The 22,322-nt window shown below is 42.9% G+C and overlaps 2 protein-coding genes across 3 annotated transcripts; one reads left to right on the top strand and one right to left on the bottom strand.

Moving 5' to 3' along the window:
* Positions 1–2,151: 2,151 nt before the first annotated feature.
* LOC308111639 (uncharacterized protein) lies at positions 2,152–15,149 on the bottom strand. Of its 2 annotated transcripts, XM_080466604.1 has the most exons (17): positions 14,746–15,149; positions 11,974–12,662; positions 10,609–10,652; positions 10,482–10,523; positions 10,243–10,281; positions 9,994–10,041; positions 9,617–9,664; positions 9,030–9,077; positions 8,913–8,945; positions 6,822–6,869; positions 4,983–5,030; positions 4,464–4,511; positions 4,253–4,300; positions 3,954–4,131; positions 3,773–3,874; positions 3,614–3,694; positions 2,152–3,464 (listed from the first exon to the last, which is right to left on the bottom strand). In XM_080466604.1, the coding sequence occupies exons 2-17, from the start codon at positions 12,577–12,579 to the stop codon at positions 3,276–3,278; spliced, it is 1,650 nt and encodes a 549-aa protein (XP_080322730.1). In that variant the 5' UTR covers positions 12,580–12,662; positions 14,746–15,149; the 3' UTR covers positions 2,152–3,275. The 2 variants fall into 2 exon arrangements, with proteins under 2 accessions (XP_080322730.1, XP_080322731.1); XM_080466605.1 differs by lacking the exon at positions 11,974–12,662 and having other exon boundaries at positions 14,746–14,975.
* LOC308111638 (heat shock 70 kDa protein 12A-like) lies at positions 14,443–21,237 on the top strand. The gene is made up of 6 exons (XM_080466603.1): positions 14,443–14,514; positions 14,733–14,795; positions 15,091–15,392; positions 18,364–18,585; positions 19,020–19,191; positions 19,476–21,237. Exons 3-6 carry the CDS (start codon positions 15,111–15,113, stop codon positions 20,504–20,506), a joined length of 1,707 nt encoding a protein of 568 aa, XP_080322729.1. The 5' UTR covers positions 14,443–14,514; positions 14,733–14,795; positions 15,091–15,110; the 3' UTR covers positions 20,507–21,237.
* The last annotated feature ends 1,085 nt before the right edge of the window (positions 21,238–22,322 follow it).

Here is a 22,322-nt window from a genome sequence, read left to right as displayed (position 1 = left end):
AAGATGAATCCATTTATTCATTCATTTGCTAAACATGGAAAGAAACAGCATTCACTTAATGTAAAAAGGAAGTTATAAAAATAGTTTTGAATTCAAATATAGTTTCTGTGTTGAGTCTACATTAATTCCATAATTTTCCATGAATAAATACGCATTTATGTATTAAGTAGAAAAAGATATGATTTATCGCGATTAATTGCAGAAAATTGTGCAATTATTTAGTAAATGTTTTTAATCAATTGACAGCACACACACACACACACACACACACACACACACACACACACACACACACACACACACACACACACACACACACACACACACACACACACACACACACACACGTATACGCAGTCAGTCCCCCCCATAGAATAGAATAGAATGCCTTTTATTGTCACTTGTACAGGTACAGTAAGATTAAAAACAACTCCAGTGACAGTGCAGCAGATAAAAAGAGCAGAATATAGTGCTAGAAGGAGGGTGGGGGGTGTAGGGGGTAACGTGCACGGTCCAGACCTGTGAACAATACACAGTGTATTTACAGGAAATAAATAACAAACTATAAAAATTATGGGGTAATCTGTAAAGTCAGTGCATACGAGAGTTCACAGTGGTTATGGCTTTGGGGAAAAAACTGTTTTTGAATCTGTTCGTTTTTGATCTCATGACCCTGTAGCGCCTTCCCGAGGGCAGCAGGTGAAACAGGTCAGAGCCAGGGTGGGAGCTGTCCTTGATGATGTTCGTAGCTCTGCTGAGGCAGCGGGAGGTGTAAATGTCCATCAGGGAGGGGAGAGAGCAGCCGATGATCCTCTGTGCTGCCTTTACCACTCTCTGGAGCCTCTCGCTGTCTGCAACGGTGCAGCTGCCGTACCATATTGTAATACAGTAAGTCAGCAGGCTCTCGATAGATGAGCGGTAGAAGGTCAGCAGCAGGTTGGAGTCCAGGTTGTACTTCTTGAGAACTCTCAGGAAGGGCAGCCGCTGTTGAGCCTTCTTGGTGATTGCAGTGATGTTCTCTGTCCAGGAGATGTTGTTGGAGATGACGCCAAGAAACCGGAAGGAGTGGACCCTCTCCACACACTCGCCGTTGATGTAGAGGGGGGCTGGGTCAGTGCTGTGTTTCCTGAAGTCGACGATGATCTCTTTAGTTTTCTTGGTGTTCAGAGCAAGGTGGTTCTCTGAGCACCAGTCTGCCAGCTTCCGGACCTCCTCTCTGTAGGCTGCCTCGTCCCCCCTCGAGATGAGTCCGACCACCGTAGTGTCATCCGCGAACTTGACTATGAGGTTGTTGTTGTGGGTCGGACTGCAGTAGTAGGTGTAGAGGCCATCAATAGAGTTGATGTGTTGTACAGCTGTACAACACATAAAAGACCTTTGAACCTGTTCAGGGTCTGACCAAGGTGCTGCTCAGTTGCCGTGTACTTTGCCCTTTTTCTTGTTATCTTTCCTTTCATGATCTCTGGCTGTCCTGGATAGTCTTCTAATTTCTGACTCAGTTGTCAAACTTCACAGAAGGACTTCCAAAAGATGGTTTTGTAATTGTAGAAATAAAACACTATCGTCAGAGGTTTGGTGACGAATAGATAAATCCATTTTGAAAGTGTTATGAATGAAATTAGACAAGTTATAAAGTCGTCAAACTCATGTTTCCTCCACACGCCTGCCATCTGGTGGAACGTTAGTTTTCTTCAGATTAACCTTGAACGCACACCAAAATGTAAACATGCTTATGTCTGCATTTCTCGTCTGATTAGATAAGCTTCCTGACCTGCTTTTGGACTTTGTTTCACAGAATGTCTTCATGAAAACTTCTGAACAACCGCAGGAAATTATTAATCCACCTTTTCACTTGAATGTTGCATCAGATGAAGACGTTGACTCGTAGATAAACTGTTTAAACACCACTGGTGTACCAGTGGTGTTTAAACACGTTTTAACTTTTTAAAGTTTGTAACTTTGTGTGCATCAAATCAGATCCATGTCTGTTAACAGCGTCGTCATGTTGGGAAACAATCACTAAGATTCACTAATCTCCAACAGTAGAATCATATAATGAACCAGGGCAGGGAAAGAACAGCCCTTTACCCTGATTTAAACTCAGTTACAGTGGTAGACAATCATTTCACTGAACTGAAAGCACGAGGACTTAAAACCACCACAACAAAGTGTGAGGACAAACTTTAATGGAGAAAGCTGCAAACACACCAGTTTCCAAATGGAGTCAAATAAAGGTGCAAAGCAATTTGATAGTTATCTGAAGTCACCACAAATCACATCTATACATACAACCGAGAGAATGAGGAAAACTCCTTCAACCCATGTGACTGACGCACAGAGCGCAATGGAGCCCACCTTCTTTAGTTGGAGCTCTGACTGGCAGCCGAGACGACCCAGCAAAGCTTCACAGAAACATGACAGAGAAGCTGACAGACAGACTTACTGTCACCAACATACAAAGAAAATAAAGTTCTAAATATAACAATGCACCATTTCCCAGATATCACTGCACACTTGTTGGTAAACATGCAATGATATACTCCATCATGACATATTGAATAAACAAACTTCATTATAAGAACTTCATTTTTTGAGCGTGGGCATACATATCTACAGAAAAGAAAAAACAAAAGTGCTCATTCTTTTGCTCTTTATTCACATCAGGTGTGATTAGCCTGCTTTATTTCGTGTCACATATTCACAACCTTGATTCACTGAATCGCACACCCAAGATAAACGAGATTCTCCTGCTGCTCATCAAGCCCTCTCCCCTCACACCCACACAGGATGTGGGTCTGCAGGTCAGTAGGACGCCACTGGACCGCAAAACATGTGACATGCAGCAACATGAATGTACAGCATGCAAACAGAATAACTGCATTAATGAAAAATGTCCAGCCTAATATATCATGGAGCCCTATTCCAAAGCCTGGTTGGATAAAGTGTTTTATTATGGGTTTCTACCAGCCAACCATCCAATTAATCATCCATCCCTCCCTCTCTCTATTCATCATCGGATGTTTTGTCACAAGGAAATCTAAGAACAAGCAATAACTCTGATGCCTTTTCCAAACGGGTCCAGGATCTAGCTGGGAAACCAAAGCTGTCATTGAATAGGGGACACACAGACACACAGACACACACACACACACACACACACACACACACACACACACACACACACACACACACACACACACACACACACACACACACACACACACACACACACACACACACACACACACACACACACACACACACACGATCGTCCTCTAAAGGACAGTGAAAGAACGGAGGTTTCGGGGCAAGATGTCCCACTCGTTCATCCCCGGGTTGTGATTCTCCCAGTCAGGATGAAGAGGAGGGTCATTCAAAGCCATCAGGATCCCCAACCAGTGGCACTGAGAGTCCAAGAACTCCATCACATCCAGAGAGCTTCCTTCATGTTGAAGCAAAGACGACTGTGGAGAGGAAGTGACTGTTACGAATAAATCACCCACAAACACGGTCATTCTCCCTGTTGGTGGTCATAATGTTGTGGCTGATCGCTTGACAGCCAGATTAACATTCTGCCTTGGTAAAGATGCATGTAAAGTGATTTATTATGAACCTTTGCTTCCGCTTCATCTTTCCTGTTGTGGTACAGCGTCAGCTGCAGATACTGAATCGTGGCCTTTCTGTACTCATAAACCTGAAACAAAAAAGGTGTTTTCAGAGGAGCTGCAGGTTGAGGTGACGCCGTTTAAGACTTTGTGTTTCCACTTCCTACCTTCTGATATATCTGCCTGCCAGTGGAGTCATCCAGTCCATAGAGTTTGTCTATCTGGCTCTTTTGTTGCTCCATGTTCGATGACGCGTCAGCAAAGATTGCCTGTGGTCATCATTTTGAATTTAGCAAAATAAACAGAAGAAATCTGCATTTCAGCTGACGACGAGAGAAAAGACTGTACCTGAAGCTTGGCTTTCACAGTCTCTGGGCTTTGGTTGCTTAATTTGAGATGCTTTTTGATGGTAGGCCACAGCGTCCTCAGTTCGTCGTACATCTCCTTCAGTCTGGACTTACTGACTGGATTGTTCATGCTTTCAGCTTTTCCTGTCTTTAGTGAGAGAGCAACATCTCCTGCCACTCTGCAAAGGACAAAAAGTGCATTTCTACAGTCTCGTTTACAGCCACACTTCTGTTTGAAGTGGAAGGTGAAGTTGTTTTTGCCTGTGCGGTTTTCTTAATCCGTTGTACTGGGTACAGTACCTGTCTTTGAAGGATTTCAGTTGCTCGTCTTTTTGTTGAAGAATGGTCCTGTGGATCGAAAGGAGCAGAATGGAAAGCAAACAGCAACTGCTGATAAACTAACAACAATACAATAAGTGGATTTCAGCTCAATTACCACGGAAATTACATGCATGCACACGCACACCTTCAGAATGACTTTTTTTTAATTAACTGGAGGTTCGACATTTACCTTGTCTCCTCACTTTTGCGTTGGATATAGTTTTCCCTCTCTGACAAGCTGTTAAAAAGAGCTGAGATTAGTTATTCCATTTACAACCAAACAGATCAGATTCATTATTAACATCACTGATTGTGTGAAAACATGTGGATTGAAAACTATTCAACAGAAAACTCTGAAAAGTAGAAACTCAGCACAAACTTATTTGTCTGCGCTAAAAACTGACTTAGGTTTAAAATCACATGACTGTTGTGATTTTCTTCCCATGGAAAACACTGAGATGCTTTGTGCTCAACGTTTTCCAGTTTAATAGAACTGTTATGTCCTTTCCGAGGCTTCCTGAGCAGTTGGCAATAAAAGCTTTGCTCTCGGATCAGAACCAGTGACCTTATAATGTCATGCCTGCTTCTCCAACCTCCAGGCCAACACTGCCCCGATAGAGACACGTAAAGAACAATAAATTGTGTGCATAGAAAGCCAGGCCTATATAGTTGATGTTGATGAGTTAGAGATTTGTTGCGTGAGAAGTACCCGTGTTTGTAATACTCTGCTTCTTTCCCCTTGTCTTCCAGAGCCGCTCTGTGGAGAGAAGGAAGCAGCGTAGATTCTGTAGCAACCAGCATTAGTTCTTAATATAGATGGTACCGATACTGCACAGAGACTGGAAGAAGCTGCTGTATACAACCCGGCGAGTACTTTGTGATGTCAGTTTCAGAGCTCATACACCAGCAATGCTACATGCTAAACATGGCTAAAGTATCACTGATACACTCACTAACAGCGAGCTCGGTCCTCGGTCCACAGTACACACAGCACAGTGCAGAAAGACGCGACACACTGCGCTGTGTACTGTGGGCTGTTGGAGGCGTGCGTAGTGTCGACTGTTGGAGGTGTGCGTAGTGTCGACTGTTGGGAGGTGTGCGTAGTGTCGACTGTTGGGAGGTGTGCGTAGTGTCGACTGTTGGAGGTGTGCGTAGTGTCGACTGTTGGAGGTGTGCGTAGTGTCGACTGTTGGAGGTGTGCGTAGTGTCGACTGTTGGAGGTGTGTGTAGTGTCGACTGTTGGGAGGCGTGCGTAGTGTCGACTGTTGGGAGGCGTGCGTAGTGTCGAATGTTGGAGGTGTGCGTAGTGTCGACTGTTGGAGGTGTGCGTAGTGTCGACTGTTGGGAGGTGTGCGTAGTGTCGACTGTTGGAGGTGTGCGTAGTGTCGACTGTTGGAGGCGTGCGTAGTGTCGACTGTTGGGAGGCGTGAGTAGTGTCGACTGTTGGAGGTGTGCGTAGTGTCGACTGTTGGAGGTGTGCGTAGTGTCGACTGTTGGAGGTGTGCGTAGTGTCGACTGTTGGGAGGCGTGCGTAGTGTCGACTGTTGGGAGGCGTGCGTAGTGTCGACTGTTGGAGGTGTGCGTAGTGTCGACTGTTGGAGGTGTGTGTAGTGTCGACTGTTGGGAGGCGTGCGTAGTGTCGAATGTTGGGAGGCGTGTGTAGTGTCGACTGTTGGGAGGCGTGCGTAGTGTCGACTGTTGGAGGTGTGCGTAGTGTCGACTGTTGGAGGTGTGCGTAGTGTCGACTGTTGGAGGTGTGCGTAGTGTCGACTGTTGGGAGGTGTGCGTAGTGTCGACTGTTGGGAGGTGTGCGTAGTGTCGACTGTTGGAGGTGTGCGTAGTGTCGACTGTTGGAGGTGTGCGTAGTGTCAACTGTTGGGAGGTGTGTGTAGTGTCGACTGTTGGAGGTGTGTGTAGTGTCGACTGTTGGGAGGTGTGCGTAGTGTCGACTGTTGGAGGTGTGCGTAGTGTCAACTGTTGGGAGGTGTGTGTAGTGTCGACTGTTGGAGGTGTGCGTAGTGTCGACTGTTGGGAGGTGTGTGTAGTGTCGACTGTTGGAGGTGTGTGTAGTGTCGACTGTTGGGAGGTGTGTGTAGTGTCGACTGTTGGAGGTGTGCGTAGTGTCGACTGTTGGGAGGTGTGCGTAGTGTCGACTGTTGGGAGGTGTGTGTAGTGTCGACTGTTGGGAGGTGTGTGTAGTGTCGACTGTTGGAGGTGTGCGTAGTGTCGACTGTTGGAGGTGTGCGTAGTGTCGACTGTTGGAGGTGTGCGTAGTGTCGACTGTTGGGAGGTGTGAGTAGTGTCGACTGTTGGAGGTGTGCGTAGTGTCGACTGTTGGAGGTGTGCGTAGTGTCGACTGTTGGAGGCGTGTGTAGTGTCGACAGAAAGACTGTGCGGACGAACGCTTAGCCTTCATACATGATTGGCTTATGGATTATGAATTAGGCTTTATGGCATTTATTAAGTATTTGTATCGGTACTGATAGTACTGATAGTGGTATCGGGGCATCCCTACGTCTTAATGTTGAAAAATAACAAAAATACTTACTTCATCTTCTGCAGTTCTTGTATGTAATGGTTGTGCACCTCCGCCATGCTGTAAAAGTCACAGAAATAAGAGTCTTTTAAATCACAACAGGCACAAAATAAGAAGTGCGTTATTGTCTCCATTATGCAAGATACAGGCCAACAGATCATCTGGATGGAAGCCAAGCTGAATATTTAAAAGTGTTTTTATTCTATTAGCATCAGTTACTGCCAAACTGCTTTCATCAACTATATTTTTATTTTAGATGTTGATCTAAAGACTTGTTTATCAGATGCCACATAATTTCTTCTGAAACGCTTTTTTCTTTTTTATATGTAATCATATTCTGCCATACTTGTAAAACTATACAGTAAATTAAGGACAACACACGCAAACATACTTAACCTGAAATCTTGGTCTGGTGTCCCAAACCAGCCGCTAATGGCACTGCTGAAGGGTGACATAACATTCTGGAAGACTGTTTGGAGACCAGATGTTATCCGGCTGATATAGCTACAGAAAGAGAACAAAAGGCCCACAATCGAGTGAAACCACTCAGGTTGGCTCATCGTCACTCTGACTTTAGTTCAAAATGATTTGACACCTCTTCCTTCTCGCTCTGAGTGAGGGTGGTGAGCAGAAATATCTACCAAAGTGTTCTGATAATCTTGACTTTTTATTCTCTATTTCTAACTTGATAGAACACATTATCAGGCTTTTATTTTGTCAAGGTTCCATGAGAAGAATATGGTCAAATTTGCACTGAAACAAAATTAAATTCAATTTATTTGTATCTATGGAATCCTTGCCGAGTCTGTTGGAGAGTAGCCACAGCACTAAATAGTGGACGTATGAATATCTTGACTATTTTAAATTCATCTGAAGATAAATTTCTACAGTCTGATGGTGATTAAATGATTTTAATAAAATATTTCATAGATTTGTTGTAAGCCATGGTACGATCATCTGTGTGAGTAATTTGAAGAAACTCTAAACTTGGTTCACATCTGGTTAAAATGTCTCCTAACTTCAGGGTTCACCTCTTTGTTTCTATCCACACCGTCACCTTTTAACGGACATCTTAAAAACGAGCCATGAAAGATGAACACTGCTTGGCGAGTGGTATTAGATTAAGTTCACTGTGTTTGACTGTACTTGAGACTTTGAGGCATTTTATGGCCAACTGTTGCAGAAAACCTTCCTGTGGGCTCACCGCCTGCAGGAAAGGTTCTTAATCGGTGGAATGGGATCTGGGTGACAGTGCTCAGACTGAAAACCCCCGCCACCCGGAAACGGATAAGAGGGAGAAAATGGATGGATGGATGGATGGATGGATGGATGGATGGATGGATGGATGGATGGATGGATGCTGCAGAAAACATGGACTTTTCAAAGAGTAATCGATAAGAAGTGCCAGTAATTATAGCCAGCAGTGTACCTCACATTTTCCTGGTCCAAGAACAAGGAAGGTGCGTTTATGAGTGCCATAAAAATCAGCAGCTTCATTCCAATACCTGATCTAGTCACCATGTACACTGTATTTACTGGATCTTACAAGCTCCTTAGGCCCAGTTTACACAACGTAAAAGTAAAAACATGTTTTGGTTCTGCGTTTCCATGACAACGTTCTGAAAGCGATGTAGTTGGCATGCCAGGCCAGGAGTAGGTGTCGTTTTGAAATATTCGCTTTTCTAGTGGCTCAGATGACCGTTGGCGTGTAAATGAGCCCCAAGAGTGTGTTCACACTTGTTTGGTGTGGTCAGGACAAACCCCGGTGCTGTGAAAATAGATTGAAGTGTGATTGCAGCACAGACCAAACGGGTTGAAACAGACCAGATTTCAAAATTCAGACGCTTTATATTGTAACTGAACATGCATTGTGTTGAATTCATCCCACTGATGAGGGGATCCTCTGACTCAATATACTGTCCTTCACAACAGCTGTCCAGTAGCAGTTTACTTCACAGACTTTGTCCGAGGTAAAAATTAACTTGACTGGACGCAAACTTTTCTGCAATCCGCAAACTTTAGTCTTGAAAGTAAAAATGGCCCCAAGTGTGAACACAACCTTCAAATCTTCAACATGTGATTTAAAATGTGAATAATTTTTACCTTGCATCGTGCTGCTGTTTCTCCCTGTGAGCTCTGTCGGAAAGCACCAAAGAAATATTAGTGGCAATAAATGACAACGGACCACAGGTTAGGTTTTCACTCATCAGAGGACGCTACCTTTCTCCGAACACCTGCATTTCTTGCTGTTTTTGACTCAGAGCAGCGCTGTGGGAAAAAAAATCTTAGCATGAGAAGAAGCTCCGAAAACCACTGAATTTAATCCCAAAACAATCAATTTCTCTCATTTTAACACACTCAAAGGAAGCATGGGAGAATCTGGAAAAGACCATTCTGCAACAATCTTACTGCATACTTCAGTTGTTAATAATATTTGCAGAAATCATAGTAGTTTAACAATAACCAAAATAATAATGATAAGGGATGCATTGATATGGATATCAGTATGTGGTCCGATACTGCAGGGCGTGCTGGTACTCAGAAAAAGCTCCGGGATGTGACCTGGCGAGTATTTCGATGATGCAGAGGCTGTGGTGTGGCGGTTCATGGCAACGCATAGCCGTCACATATCGTTTGCATATAGAGTATAAGTTAGGCTTAATGGTATTTAATAAGTATCAGTACTCTGTATCAGCAAGTAGCTAAAAGTTAGCACTTGTACTTGTACTTGTCTTTTAAAAAAGTGGTATTGGTGGATCCCTGTAATAAACAATAATCCCATATGTGTGATCATAAAATATATTTACCTTAATCTGCTAATCTGATCTTCATAATGCCTTTTCATTTCAGTCACTCTGTGTACAAAACAACAAACAATGGTTAGTCTCTGGAGGTCGGTTCCATGTCTGAAAGATCAAAATCTCTTCAACAGTGTAAAATCTATACACAGTGTATTACTGCTAACTATTCAACCAGATAGAGGAGTCCAACCCTTCTCATCAACTAATTCACACATTTCACACAAACACAGTCTGAATAAAAAATACAGCGATCGCAGCCCAAAAAGTACTTCCACTCACTACAAGGCAAGAATACTGAACACTACATGACAGTGCATCGCTCAGTGTGAACAGAAAAATAGAAAAATACTCAAGTTCAACTCTGGAATCGTAAACTGACGTACTGGTGTCGAGCTGCTTTCAGGTCTTCCTCGTTTTGGTCCAGAGCAGATCTGTATGTGTGTGTGTGTGTGTGTGTGGGAAGGGGGGGGGGGTTAAAACCTTAATCCACTGAATCATCTACAAATGTTTTTATTCATTTTAACATTTTAATCTAAATAAATGCGAATCACAGACTTCAATAAGTCTTCTAGATCCACATTTATGTCAGTTTATAAATAATTCAAAACCTTTGTTATATTTTAAGACATTACCTGATGTGGACGATGTGTTGCTCCAGTGCGTCAGTGTGACTGGAATAATCAGATTTCTTTTGTTGACATTCAATTGAATTAATTACACATTCCTCATGAATATTCAGTGACACACACACACACACACACACACACACACACACACACACACACACACACACACACACACACACACACACACACACACACACACACACACACACACACACACACACACACACACACACACATACACACACCTGCATTTCGGGAGCTGTATTCCTCCATCTTCAAAAGTAGAGCTGTGGAGAAAAGTATGTTGTTCAGCGGGTCATTTTCTCTTTTTGTCAACAGAAATCTTAAGTGATATTAAAAACATTTTCTTACCCGTTTTTTTTTTGTTTGTTTTTATTGGTGGCCATCTGAAACCGCTGAAACAAATGATTAGTTCAGATAAATCATATTGAATCCAAACAAAAACGGACTGATTCTCAAGTACAAATGATTATTTCCATTTGAAAGGTTTGATTTAATGGGTGATTAACTGTCAAAAGCTCTTTCTGCTCCATAATCACTTGTCTCTCAGATTCAAAATCAAATCCATACTAATGTAAAAATCTTATTCATTCTGAATACATGCGATTTTAACCTCAGAAGTATTTTGAATTTTATTTTTATTCTTCTAATACGATAGTTCGTTGGCTCAGAAACTTTATAATCAGACATATCTTGAGGGATTTGTGATTTAAAGTGTTTCTAAGTGATGCAGTAAGGTGACGTGTGTGTGTCCCATTTTGTCTCTGATATGATACTAATGTGTGTGTAAATATATCATAGATTTGTGTGCGTAATCCAGTTTTGTGTAATATATTTGATGCGAGCATGCCGTCACTATCATTGACGTCTTCAACTTCACCTCCGGTTGGCCAATTTGTCCATAACTCTGAGGTTCTTTCTTTCGCTCTGCATATAGGGATTGTTTACGTGAACAACGGTGTTTGGATCCACTGAAAACAATTTCCAAGGTGGAACTTTTTGAAAACGCTCAGGATCGGTCGTGGTGTAAACGGCCAAAAATGACACTTCCTGGAAATGATCATGCTCCGTCCCAAGTGGACGGTGAAAACAACGTTACTGCTACCGAGCACCACGGCCGTAGTAAATAGTTCTGCTCATGTGCCAGCAGATGAACAGTAACAAACATGGCGGCCTCTAGAGTGTCGTGACTCCCAGTCCGTCAGTCACCGTAATAACAATCCAACTTAGTGGTCTGACCAGTAGAATGTCCGTGTTCTCCCAGTGTTAATGTTTATAGCATTTTGTTTTCTAAACACATATATGTGTGTGTGGTTTCATTACAAAAACCAACAACAGTGCCAACTCATGGGTTAGTCAGTGTGAAGTGATTAACATTTAATCTGAAGCTCCGTTGGACTTGGTGTCTGAGGATGGTAATGAAGGAGTGGTGACTGCGGCGGCCACTGGATGGCGGTGTGGAGGACACAGGAATGGTTAGTGGTGGGTACAGTCCGGTCCAGCTGTGGTCTGTGGGTCATGCACGTTTAGTAGAAGATGTTTAATTTTCAAACTCGGTAACCCTGTGGACTGGCGTGAAGTCCGTCTCTGCAGCAGGGTACGCAGACAAAAACAGATTTATGGAAGTGTCGCCGTTGAGGAAATGACTGATATTGTTATGATCTTGTTCGTCTCGACTTGGACCCCAATGTTCCTGGCGTCAGGATGTCTACTCACCAGACCAGGGAAGCAATGGATCGCGTCCAGAACCTTGGAAACTTGGGAACGCTTTGTAGTGGGAGTCTCAGACTTATCGTGTCTGTCGACAGACTCATCGACCACAGCTCCGGAGAGAGGAGGCGTGGCGGCGGCAGTAGGATCCTCAGTGGTCTGTTGTGGTGTGGAGGAAATCTCAGGACGAGCAGTGCTGAACAAGCTGCTATTTGTGACACAGGACGTGAAGTTCACGGGGCTGTTACATGTGGAGGGAGTGGAGTGTGTGCGTCCTTCCACAGGAGGGCACTCATCAGTCAGTGCAGGTTGTGCCATGGCCTCCAGAGCAGCTGGCGACATACCGCTGGTGTCTTGGGGGAACGTGGAGGCTCTTGGATCCCCAAGCTGACGACAATTCCCTTCGTCCAGAACGGAAAAATTGTGCAAGACTTTATCTTCGCGAGGTGGGTGTAGAAGCTTCCTGCCCTGGTTTCCTTCCTCGGCTGTGGTCGCCGCCTCCCTCCTACCGGGACTGCCGATAGTCTGGGGTTTGGGTTTTGCACCCTGTTTGCTCCAGGGGGCAGCAGGCGCAGTAGCAGTGCTTTTTGACGACGGGACATTTGCATCCATGTGAGTGTTGCTGAGGTGACAGCTGCAGGACCGACACTGAAAGGAATCCGCTGCTCGTCTCTGTTAAAATACTGATTTCCTTGCTTGAATTCGGAAGGAGGGGCGGGTGGAGACATGTAGAATATAATGAGTCCATGTTTAGACTTTGACAAGACCAGCTAGGCTAACATCAAGCTGAAAACAAGCTCCTAGAAGCAGCAACAGAATCGAGTTCAAAGGCAGATGCACAAGCCACCAAGTCCAAGTGTGTTAAAGTTCAGCTTCTGACAACTAAACTGGGTCAATACAACCGTTCACGAAAGAGTTCAACAAATTGAGAAAAATGATGGCATTTCATTTCCAAACATGATCACCTGGATGCTGTTGTTTTTAGTTTTACATATTTTGGAGTGTCTTGGTTTCTGTAAGTTAGGTCACTGTAAATAAATAAAATATATAAATATTGAAAAACAGAGACGCTATCTTTTTTTCAAATTGATGTTTTCCTTATTGTATGTTGAGTATATCAAACCTTATATTTCAGTGATTCTCTGCGAGGATAAAAACTATATGTAAAAAAGTCTATTCGCACTTCTTAACAGTCGGCGGCAACAGACTTGTAATGAAAGTTGACAAAAGCCATTCCACATTGTCGAAGAAGACCCATAGAGTTTGCTAATCAAGCATTTTGAAACACAAGTGCAATGCAGAATATGAGTTTTACTCTATTTAGGAAAAAGCAGGATTAAATAATTTTGTTGCATTGAGGTATGTGAAAAGCTGGAGTTATCTAAACTGAAGTGGCATTTGTTTTTCTCAAATTTCAGTAGAAATCAATTTTACAAGGGCTGAGTACAAGAACCAACCTTTAGCTACTTGCAGATACCAGTACTTAATAAAAGCCAAAAAGTCTAATTCAAACTCCAGATGCAAACAATAATCAAACATAAGGCCTGTGGACCAAAACCGGGCCACAAGAGGCTCCAATCCGGCCAAACCACCAAGCCAATTGTTACATTTTCATAGAAAACATGGATTTTTAAAACAAATTTCTAAGAGTAGCGCACAACACTGAGACCCGAGCGGAGATATCGGTGATGCTGCCATGAAAGCTAGCGAACTAGCATTAGCCTCAAAGCCGTGCTGTCAGGATGAGTTTGTATAAACATGCATAATGCAACAGTTACAAGTTTTCACCACATGGTTTATTGAAAATTGGCAGAATGTTGAGATTGTCATCATTTTTGGTAGTAATTAGTTTTTCATCATGTTGACTTTGCACCACAACAAAGAAAAACGTCAGATTTAAAGGTTATTGTGGCACTATTTTACTGGTCCAGGCCTCACGATGAAATTGGCCAGCATGTGGCCCCTGAACTAAAATGATTTAAGAGGTAGGACATTTGTTTAATGTCTTAAAAATAGGCAAGTCTGGATTTAATACATTTATATAAAAAAAAAAATAAGAATTAAAAAAAAAAAAAAAAAAAAAAAAAAAAAAAATATATATATATACACACATATATACACACATATATACACTTTTTTTCCTTCTTTTTTTTTTTTATTAATTTTTTTTTTTTTAAGCATTCCTCTTAAAAATGTAAGCAGCAGGTGAAAAAAGGGTGGAGTGTCAGGCTAGAGAGCAGAATAATGTACCAGGAGAGATACATTGGCCATGCCCCTTAACCCCCCACGCCATGCGTATATTGGGGGTTAGAAATAGGATGCGACAGCAGTTCTTGTAATCAGTCGATATATAAGAAGCAGATTTCCCGAAATAGGCAGCAGTCCCATGACCAAGCCCCCCCCCCCCCCCCCCCTCCCCTCCCCCCTCCCCTCCCCCCTCCCTCGGGAGCAGTCAGTGGAAATTTACTTACTTTCACTTTCTCTGAGGGGATTAAGCTCCACAAACTAACTTATCAGACTGGAGGAGGTCGGCACATTGATTGTATGGTGTGTCTTTTTTTCTTGTCTTTCTTATATCCAGAGGAACTTGTGTGCGTAATCCGACAGATTGCATTTCTACAGATTTAGTCACGCTTTGATTTAAACGTGCGGAATTGGGAATATAATCACACATTCATGCAAACGTACTGTAATTACATGCGCACAAATAATGATTTAAAAAAATCAACATGATGTAATAATGTGAAATAACATTTGATTTGTAGAGCGTTCCTGTACCTGTCTTCTTCCTGGCGACGCACTTGGTGGCTGCAGCCTTCCGCTCGGAGGTGGGTGTGTTGAATGTGTCCGACAGCAGTTTGTAAAGGTGACAGAGTGCAGACTCTGGATCAGCCCCTCCTCTTGTTAACCTGATTTAAAAGAAACACGAATTGTGCCCGCTGCTGCGTTTTTACGCACAGCACGTCGTTGTGGTTCCGCCGACATGAGCAAATCCTTCCTCTATCAGCTCCTCCTCCTGTGCACTTCATAAAAAAACATATTGGGACAGCTGCTGCTGTTCAGCAGTGTCCGTCTCTCCCTCTGCAGACTCTGCTTGTTCAACAGTCCTGTTTTTACGCACAGCGCTTCGTCCTGGTTCCACCATGGGTGACTCCTTCATCATTGCCATCGACTTTGGCACCTCGTACAGTGGATATGCCTTCAGTATGACACCCCGGGAAGAGGAGATCGACCCTCACTTGCCACCCTGGGGTGAAGAGGTCGGCTTGGAGACCCCCAAAACCCCCACCTGCATCCTGTTTGATGAGCACGAACAGTTTCTCAGCTTTGGCTATGAAGCCAAAGTGGCCTACGTCAAAATGCGTGGGGACGACGCACGAAACAAGTTCTTCTTTGAATGCTTTAAGATGTCCCTCTATGGAAAAGTGAGTGTATTTTTTGATCAATACTCATATCGACCCCGTGTGCCCTGTATTTACTTCTCTCTACTTTTTAGTTCAGACATGATTTTGCAGGATTCAGTTAAAGGAAACGTTTTCTCTGTTCTTTTACTTTCTGTTTCTGTTCACCCTGAGGGCTCACATTCCTCTGACTGTCAACAGCCTGCAGGCAGAGCTTTCTGTTAATGTTATAATAGGTTATTATCTATAATCCAGGTCTGACTTTATTGCTGCTGGACTTTGTTCATGAAGCAGATCAGCATTGAAGGCGGGGTGTGAGGATCAGGGTCACACCTGACTCAACAGAAACCAGCACAAATCACAGCCTCTCTTGAAGCTCATCTTAAAATAGTGAACCATACCTCACTGACCCCCTGCAGAGAGCATCCCTCCACATTAAACCCACCCTGGTCATTGTTACCAGTAACTACACTGGTTGGTGCTTAAGGCCTTCACACATGAGCATAGAGTGGGGGTCAAACCAGTGAACTGACAGCTGAGGGCATCTGCTTTTTGGGTATTGCAACAAAGACATGAGTTGCAGCACATATAAAGTCAATTCAGTCAATCTGTTGGAATATTGCATGTTGATATTGCAATAACAATAACTTTGAGATTTTGTTGTGCAGCTCTTCATACTTGCTCAGTAACAAAGAAAATGTAATGAACACTCAAAGTTTCACAACCACACTAAGTAACAACAAACAGGTCGTGGACAGAGAGTGCAGTCGTTCAACCAGTTTAGTCACAGCAAAGGAATGAAATACCAACATGAAGTGTGAATCCAACTGATTGTATTGATAACCTCACACTGTCACTTTCATGTTCTCACACACACACACACACACACACACACACACACACACACACACACACACACACACACACACACACACACACACACACACACACACACACACACACACACGCACAGCATTCTTCCTCAGTGTGACGATGTGTCAGGAATAGTGCTGTACTGTGTATCGGTCCTGTGTTGTACCTACATAAAACTAATGGAGCTTCTGTATGTTGCCCTGTTCTGCATGAAAGCCACATTGTTGACACAGTAAACAATCCAACAGGAGACATTTTCCAAACCGTTTACGACCCACAAAGTCCCAAATCACAAGTTTTTATTCAACATCTGATCCATTAAGAATGTTATCCTTGTTGAAATGGTGTGAAGTAAAAAAGGTGACAAATTAGACGAAGGACGGATAAAATCATCACTTTCATATTCAAGGTAAATGACACAAGCTGAGCTAGAAAGTGTCACATCCACAAATAGATTGTTGAGCTGTCTTCTGTCAGCATATCAAGAAAGTAGTTTGTCTCTAATCCGAGATTTGAAACTTATTCCTAAATTGTGAAATGATTTATTCTATTGTGCAGATGTTATTTGATGATGGTAGGGAGCTTCTGTCACTGAAAAAGACTATTACTTTCACCTACATGCGAGGTGTGAAAAAGAAGAATGCTGCCTAAAAACAAGTGGGACAACATTACTGAGACGACATCAGTTCGACGACAGTTTCACTGTAAAGCTAAATGTAACTTACAGCGATGTGTGGCCACAGAACTACACAGATCAGTTAAAACACAAAGTCAGTAGCAGTCAATCCATCTCATGTCTGCTCAGGCGCACTGAACCCAGTGACATAACCTGTGACTGCACGTTATCAGACTTGAACCGTTGTACCTCCCTGAGCGAGGCCCTTCACTCTCAACAGTCCACTGCTCCTGTAGCCAAGGTCACTTATCCACAGTCTGAGTGGAGACGATCCAATACTAGATCCTATTAGTTCCTTGTTGGAAGTGCTCAGGAATGCTTGTTACTCTTGTTTCAATAATTCCAATAGTAACAAAAAAACTATTACTAATTCCTCATTGTGGAGTTCCTTTGTTAATCTTCTCTAATCTTTGCTGGTTGATCTTGAAAGAAAAAGAGTGACTGTAAAAAGCCTCACCACTGATTTTAAACACGCCTGTGCAGCTGATTACCAACCAAGGTTATAGCCCCACCTAGTGCTCAGAATCTACTACAATTTTATGGGTCCTGAAAGATGGCTGAAATGCAGAGAGCATACTCAACCTTTGACAACCTCCCCCTGAAACACATCAGATCGTTCACAATCAACGTGACACCCATTTTATTTCACATGTTTACAAAAGTCAACTGACATGGTCAATCTGTGTTCAGCTTCATTATACAAACCCTGATAGCACTTCCTCTAACATCTTTGTTCAATAGGACATTGAATAGTGTATTTGGTTGCTAATTTATAGATTTGTAGATTGCAGCTGGATTAACCTTCACGTTTTCTTTCATCGTCACCATTGTTAAGTTTAATCTTATATTTAAGTTGTCTAGATTCTGCATGTTCCACAACTGTGGCTGACTATGGAAACAACAGATCTGAGAGAGTTACTAATTTACACAAGTATTTATTAAACAAAGACATTCTCACCACATGGTCAGCTGCACAAGTCACGGTCGTGCTCTCCCCAGCTTAAGGATGGAAAGAGAGATTCTACCCAAACATTGACTTTTGAATCAGAGAGGCGGTTCTCCTTCCGTCTCTGAACCGCCTCCTGTGACCACTTCCTGTTTTACACTCTGTACCAATCACAATGGACTCTGTTCTCTGAGGCGGGCTCCAGTTTGCAGTCCCTTCCTTGTTTACACATCAACAGGCTGTTGTCCAAGTATCAGTGAAACTAACATGGAGGAAAATGTAGGTAAAAATACATGGGAGGATGCAATCCTATCGTCTCTAACAGTGAAGCTAAAATGGCAGACTACATAGAAGAATTCAAGTTAAAATAATCTGACACTCTGTTATTCTGCAAAGAATAGCTGATTCAGCACGAGAGCAGCACATGAGCATCTGTGTTCATGATCATGAGGTCCAGTTAAAGTCGTGCAAATACTAATTAGGATCTTGATCATCACCAGAAACTGGGCAGTGATTTGACCATCAGAGCAGCCAATGGGAAGTCGATGAAGGCCCTGAAAGTGTTCACTGAGGCGCTGAGATACCTGAAGGACACCGCCCTGAAAACCATCAACAACACGTCGGGGAGGGAGTTTATTGCAGCCGACTTCAACTGGGTGCTGACTGTACCTGCTATCTGGGATCCTTCAGCAAAGCAGTTCATGAGGAAAGCTGCCACTCAGGTAACAGAGACTGTGGATGGATGGGTGGGTGGATGAATGGATGGATGGATGGATGGATGGATGGATGGATGTATGTATAGATTCTTACAAAGTTTAGAAACATTCACAAATTAAGTTTTGATATTCAAGGTAAAAAAACAACTTGTTGGTATATCTGTTTTCTTCCAACTTTCATCATTAATAGAATTCCCAGTTTCATAAATATAAATCAGATGGATCCTAACGACAGCCACAGGACTGTTTCTGCCTTGGCAGCAATCATGTGAACAAAGAAATCAAAGCACCTCCAGTTTAGCAAACTACTCTTTTTCTTCAGTAAACAAACTTCCTTTCAGGTCCATTTCACCAACAAATCCTGTGAGTTCCACACATTTTGGCCCAGGAGTCGTATCTGTACTTTAAAATGTGCCCTAATACTGTTGTTGTGCCTGCAGGCTGGTATTGTGACCAAAGGGAATGAAACCAAGCTGATAATAGCCCTGGAACCAGAGGCCGCCTCCATCTGGTGTAAGAAGCTCACAGCGGAAGGTTTCACAGCACGGAGTCAAGGAGACGACACTCTGGAACAATCTCCAGGAACACAATACATCATTGTGGACTGTGGAGGTATACATGACACTTTTGATTACCTATGAGAGAGTTTTCTTTACAAGCAGCTCCTTCAAACACATATTTCATAGTACTGGGTCAATCAGTTCAGTGTCTCCATAAATCTACAGTTGGCTCAGCTCTAAATGTAATGATTGGATGTGAGGTCAGCTGACCCCTCACTCTCATCAGAATTCTTCAAATACGTACATTATGTTCATCCAAATATTGACTGAGATGCAAATCACATTTTATGTCCAATATCTGTGGACGACTAGAGTTCAGCACTTTGGATTTTGCAGGTGGAACCGTTGACATCACTGTCCACCAGGTTCTGGACGGAGGAGCCTTGATGGAGCTGCACAAAGCCTCGGGGAACAATATGGGCGGACAAACTGTGGACCAAAAGTTCAAAGAACTGCTGAAGATGGTCTTCTGTGATGGTGTGTGGGAAGAATATGAAAGGCAGTACCCCAGTGAGGTTCAGAAAATGATGTACGACTTCACTCTGTTCAAAAAGAAAGACCAGGAGGTGGAGATCAGCTGTCCTTATAATCTGGGGAAATTAGCTCAGGAAGTGAAGGACGTGGAAGCGTTCTTTCAGAGTGTGAGCGGTGCTTCTTGGAATGAGGGCTCCATCCAAATCTCTAAAGAGAAACTGAGGTCTTTCTTTGAAGAGAGTCTACACAGCATCACTGACAGTCTGAGAGAAATCTTGAGGAAAGGCTTCAACATCGAGTTCATTCTGTTAGTGGGGGGCTACGCTGAGAGTCAGATTCTACAACACCACGTTATCCGTCAGTTCTCCGCTCAGTGTAAAGTTCTGTGTCCTTTCAGAGCTCAAGAGGCAATCGTAAAGGGAGCGGTGATGTTTGGAAGAACCCCAGAGGTGGTGGTTTCTCGCCAAAGTGCTTTCACTTACGGACTTGCTGTCGGTAATCGGTTTGATGCGTCCAAGCACAGAGCAGACAAGAAATACACAAACAAAGATGGCGAGTGGTGTAATGATATCTTCATGAAGCTGGTGGCCATTAATGAGAACGTGGGCTGGGATGATACCAGAGAACATATCTTAACTCCATCGGATTCTGATCAGTTGACGATGCACTTTGCGTTTTACAGCACAGAGAAAGAAAGTCCGTTCTACGTGGACGAGGAAGGGGTGGAGAAAATTGGTTCGTTTGTGGTTAGCACGCCCGACACGAGACTCGGCATGAAACGTCAGGTCAAACTGAAGCTCAAGTTTGGCTTCACGGAGATGCTGGCCACAGCCACAGATGTAGAATCCGGTTTGATGAAATCGATCGAGCTTGATTTCATGAGGAAGTTGTAAAGTGATTCTGAAACGTAAAACTGCATCCATCCATCAATCAACCAGCACAAAGCTGCAGAGGACAGTCAGAAGTAGACTTATCAAGAACAAAAAGGATCTAGCCTATAAATGTTGGGAATAATCCAAATGAATACTGCACAGCTGCTCCGCTTTGTTTTCACGTTTACTGGTGGTTTCTCTCAGTAAATGATCTCCATTCTGCATGAAGGAACATTATGACAGCTGTGGAGAGCTGAACCTATTCCTGCTGAATTGAACGAATCTCTTCATCAAAAGCTTCTTTCTTCATCACTGAAGTTCTTGTCTTTCTCTGGGTGTTTAGTCTGGTAATGACTCCTCTTCTCTGAAGACTAAGCACACTATCATACCTTCGACTTCCACATACTGTATGTTGAAAATTCAATTCTGGATCCGTCTTTCTTTTTTAACTACAAGCCGACACTTCACTTGAATGGGGCAATAATTGTTAGTTCTGTTGGAGAAGGAGCCCAAAAGCGCAAACTTGTTCCACACATGAATACATCTTCACATTCACAAAGAATTAAAAAACTGTATGTGAAACGATGAGCAACGTAAAGCTCAGGTCTGTACTGGACTGTGAATTGATAACATCTGAAATCTGTACATTCAATGATGTTCTACTCTTTCTTCTTTCTGTTTTTACCTAATGAAAAATGTTTGTCCTACTTTTTGTTCACCAAATAAGTAAATAAAATATATTTCTATTGATTAAATTGCATTTCCTTGATTTCATTGTTAAAAACAAATTCATCACAGAGCTCATAGTGGTCACTTTACTTCATCAATCCTTCCTTGTTCTAGTCATGTAATGTTCCTAAGTCTGCTTCAAACCCTGCTTCCTCTTCCACCTGCTGAGAATGTCTCCCCTGTACCAGAGCAGGTTGGGGTCTGAGTGGAGTTCAAGACCTCCATTGTGAAAGTGCCAATACGCAATTGGTGCCTGTCATGGCAGCAACTGTCTGTATGACACTAGCAGTCCGAAATCACCTTCTTGTGTTCCCCCACCTTCACACAGGTTGCTAGAACCATGCGTGACCTAGGAAAGCCACTTCAGGTGGAAGAGTGTAGCATGAACATCAGAAACTTCACTCAGGACGAGTCACCCATCACTAAACGTGTCGCTTTCCAGGACATGTCAGTGATGCATCCCATCTACGTCACTGCTCTTCTGCTAAACCAACTACTAGCCTGTTGGACCCAATTCCGACTAGAATTCTGAAAGAGGCACTGCCACTAATAAATAATTCTATACTCGCAATTATTAACCAGTCTCTAACAATAGGCTATGTGCCACAATCCTTTAAACTAGCAGTTATTAAACCTCTCATTAAGAAGCCAAACTTAGACACAAGCCTTCTCTCAAACTACAGGCCGATCTCCAACCTTCCTTTCCTGTCAAAGGTTCTGGAGAAAGTAGTCGCTAAACAACTCCAGGATTATCTGCAGGAGAATAATCTGTCAGAGGACCTTCAGTCCGGCTTCAGAATGAACCACAGTACAGAGACTGCACTGCTAAAAGTTACTAATGACCTTCTAATGGCCTCAGATAGAGCTCTTCTATCTGTTTTAGTTCTTCTGGACCTTAGTGCCGCATTTGATACTGTCGATCATAATATACTTTTAAGGAGATTAGAAGATGCCGTCGGCATTAAAAACTTAGCCTTAAACTGGTTTAAATCATATTTATCTGACCGGTTTCAATTTGTTCATGTAAATAACAAATCTTCAATGCATGAACGGGTCCTGTGTGGAGTACCACAAGGCTCCGTCCTCGGACCGATATTGTTTAATCTCT

The sequence above is a fragment of the Lipophrys pholis genome, assembly GCF_963383615.2.
Source record: "Lipophrys pholis genome assembly, chromosome: 7".
Lineage (NCBI taxonomy): Eukaryota > Metazoa > Chordata > Actinopteri > Blenniiformes > Blenniidae > Lipophrys > Lipophrys pholis.
This window is presented reverse-complemented; position numbering and strand designations above follow the sequence as displayed.